The sequence below is a fragment of the Sinocyclocheilus anshuiensis genome, unplaced genomic scaffold (assembly GCF_001515605.1).
Source record: "Sinocyclocheilus anshuiensis isolate Anshui unplaced genomic scaffold, SAMN03320099.WGS_v1.1 scaffold1463, whole genome shotgun sequence".
In the NCBI taxonomy this organism is placed as follows: Eukaryota; Metazoa; Chordata; class Actinopteri; order Cypriniformes; family Cyprinidae; genus Sinocyclocheilus; species Sinocyclocheilus anshuiensis.
This window is the reverse complement of record NW_015536784.1, coordinates 973,041-976,750: the sequence shown is the minus strand read 5'-3', so window position 1 is coordinate 976,750 and position 3,710 is coordinate 973,041. Positions and strand designations below refer to the sequence as shown.

Genomic DNA, 3,710 nt, shown 5'->3' with positions numbered 1-3,710 from the left:
GTCCAGGGTCACACACATATATATATATATGTATATATATATATATATATATATATATATATATATATGCGCGTGTCCGTGTTTCATGTATATAGTAGTTATAAATGAATGTAGGAGGGAATGCATGTCTCTCACAGCTCATTGTACTGTGTTGCAGGTTTGGTTCAGTATCAGCTGATGGTTTGTACTCGTCTCCTGTCCTCAGTAAAAGCAGTCGCTTCAATGCAATGCTCGCTGCCCTGACACCCACCCGTCTGGGTCTCACCGTACAGGCCATGGCTGCCATGAAGGTTTCTACTCACCTCCACTCACATTTAACACAACAGTAATCAGTGTTATTACTCTGGAAACATGATTATCATGCACCATCACAAACATGTATCTCTGTGTGACCCAGTAAAGTCAGTGATGCTTCAGCTTCACCACAAGAGGGAGACATGCAATTATTTCTCCAGCATAATATAGTGTAATTTTAGTATTGTTTATACTATTTTAGTAATATTTTGACATTTATTTTTATATTTTCAGTTTTCATTTTACTTTTAGAAATTTTATTATGTAATGTATAGTTCACTTTAAAAGGATAGTTCAATTTACTCTCTCTCTCTCACTGTCTGACTTTCACTGTATAGGAAAAAAAAAAAAAAAAACTTGTGTTTTTTCCATACAATGAAAGTGGATGGAGACTGGGGTCAGACCACCTTCCCCTCAAATCAAGTCAGATTTATTTGTATAACACTTTTTTTTCACAATACACATTGTTTTAAAGCAGCTTTACAGAAAATCATAATGTTAATATTTAAAATATCTTAATATCTTCATGCCTTATAATTACATTTATCAGATCAGAGCTGGACGATAATATAGTTTACATTTTGAGATGATACAAGCAATCAAGCAGTTGAGATTTGCTATATAGTATATATCACCCTATGTGAGTATACTGTATGCATGCAGATAAGGTTGGACGTAATTATATGTCCAACTTAATATAAAGACTCAGACAATAACATTTTGTGACAAAAAAAAAAAAACAGGAAGTTGAGATTTGCTATATAGTATATATCGCTTTACATGAGTGTACTGTATGTATGCGGATAAAGATGGATATACTTATATTTCCAACTTTATATAAAGAGCTGGATGCTAATATAGTTATAAGAGCAGCTTGGTCATTCTGCTAAATATCTCATTTTGTGTTTCACAGAAGAAAGCAAGTCATACAGGTTTTTAACAACATGAGGATGAGTAAATTATAATTTTTAGGGTGAACTGCATGTTTAATTATTAATTATGTCTAGTACCAGTCTTATTCACTTAACCTTTACATAGGGTGTTTTCTCAACAGCTGGGGCTCGTCATTGCAGTACGCTACAGTCACAGGTAGGATGTTAAAAAATCTGTGTGTGTGAATGTCATGCAAGTTCATGTGAAATTCAGATACGATGCATTGGTGGTAACAGATCAAAACAATTCCCTGTAATTATTTATCAGTGTTAAACAGTCGTGCTCCTTCAAGCGCATCAAAACTGCATCGACGAGTTTCAAAAGCGATTTATGTGGTCGTAGGGGAGAGAAAAATAAACAACAAGCTCTAGAAATGAGTGAAAACAAAATGAGAATGCCGTGACGTGTGGAGTTTCTCCTCACCGCAGAGAACATCCAGTTCAGAGGGATACTCTCGTCCGCGCCTCCGCTGCTGCTGCTGCGCATCTTCCTCACATGTGGCTTTGTGCATGTGTGCGTCTGCGTGGGCGATGCTGGGTGTCTCTGAACATGGCATCCCCAGGCTGAAAAAAATACAGTACTAGAGGAAATGTTTGCTTTCTATAGTTGCAGGTTTTCCATTTGCAAAACAGCTCTGCGCACCCACACGCACATACATATCAGAGGAAGAACAAAGAGCCACAACTCTGGTGCCAAAACATGTATGAGCGCTCAGGTGTGAGAGAAAAACCGCACTCACAGTTATCAGGCTCGATGCTCTCAGCCCCCCACACCTCTTCTTGGTTGGAGTTTATCTTATTACGGCACACACCACAAAGCCATCGCACTTCAGACTTTCTGAACGAGAGGGTTTAAGGTTAAAAACAACAGCGTGCCATCAAACAGTTGGTGGTCATGTTGCGCACATGTGGCTCGCCGATTTGCTCGCAGCGTTTGGGAGGTTGTTCGGTCAGTTGGTTAGTTTTAGTGGTGGGAAAGTTAGTTATAAGGATAAGACTTGGCAAACAGATTGATACGCAAGTTATACACGTCTTCAAAAGCTACATACAATAATTTAAAGTCAACACGAAATCAATCTTTAGACATGTTCATTGGTGCATGTCATTCCAAAGAAAATAGTGTTTGTCTTTGCTGTTTTTGATCATCACGTTACCACGCCGACTGTAAAATTTTTGACTGACATCACTGAGATCATGTAGCCATTTATTCATGTTAACTAATACCAGTGTATGTATTTATATACTATTATAGTATTTTTTAAATATTTTGAATTGGCTTTTATTTTTATATTTTCAGTTTTAGTAATTTTGTTATGTAATTGTATTGTCATTTTTATGATCATTTTTTTATATACATTTCTATATAGTTAATAGATTTCTATTTCAGCTGTAGTTTTAGTAATTTTTATTAGTTTTCATTGTTGTATATTTTTATATAGCTTTAATGGATTTTTATTTCAGTTTTAGTCATTTTACATCTTTTTATAAAGCTTTGATTTATATATATTTCACTTTTAGTAATTTTTATATAGCTTTATTTTATTTTTATGTAAATGTTAGTCGTTTCATATGTTTTTTATGTTTAGAAAGCTTTAATTTATTGTTTATTTTATTGTATTTATTTTTTATTTTTCAGTTAGTTTAGTTTTAGTCATTTTTGTACTTCAACTCCAAATCCTATGTACAATAGGATTTAATCTAATTTTTATATTTATTTCAATTATTGAAAATGATTTATAATGGTTTTAGTTGTAGTGCACTGTCCAACAGCCATGTGGCATTTAGTTAATGCAGCCTCTCTAAAATCTTACCAACAGTCAATAGTGATTTTTGATGCCAGAAAATCTAAAAGTTAATAACAGATAACATAATAATTGGAAGATTCTTATACAGGATGTCCAGTAGGAAGTATATGGGAAATAGAATGGGTTGTGAATGCCATATTATGTTGACTTTAACGCTGTAGCATTTCACTTTTCGAACTAAATCACAAGAGCCAGGAAAATCTAAAAGTTAATAACAGATAACATAATAATTGGAAGATTCTTATACAGGATGTCCAGTAGGAAGTATATGGGAAATAGAATGGGTTGTGAATGCCATTATGTTGACTTCAACGCTGTAGCATTTCACTTTTCGAACTAAATCACAAGAGCCAGCGCTGTCATCTGTTTAGTGTAATAAACTAAACAGCTGATGACGAGCTGTATCACTGTGTGGTATGGCAACGCGTACTACCGCAAGACACTTCAACGCATAGTGAGAGCAGCTGAGAAGATCGTTGGTGCCTCTCTCCCCTCCCTCCAGGACATTTACAACACCCGTCTCACCCACAAAGCCCTCTGCATTGCAGGTGATCCCACCCACCCGACACACAGCTTCTTTAGTCTGCTGCCATCAGGGAGGAGACTGCGGAGTCTCCAGGCCAGGACCAGCAGACTGAAGGACAGCTTCATCCATCAGGCTGTCAGGAAGCTGAACTCC

The 3,710-nt window shown here is 36.0% G+C and overlaps 1 protein-coding gene across 7 annotated transcripts in view; it reads left to right on the top strand.

Annotated features, from left to right (window-relative positions):
* LOC107655583 (acyl-CoA oxidase-like) overlaps positions 1–3,710 on the top strand; it is a 46,154-nt gene that overhangs the window by 3,786 nt on the left and 38,658 nt on the right. For all 7 annotated transcript variants that reach the window (XM_016443152.1, XM_016443135.1, XM_016443143.1 and 4 more), the window contains 2 exons: positions 158–290; positions 1,349–1,383. In XM_016443152.1, coding sequence (XP_016298638.1) covers positions 158–290; positions 1,349–1,383 — 168 coding nt within the window. The remainder of the gene's footprint in view (positions 1–157; positions 291–1,348; positions 1,384–3,710) is intronic.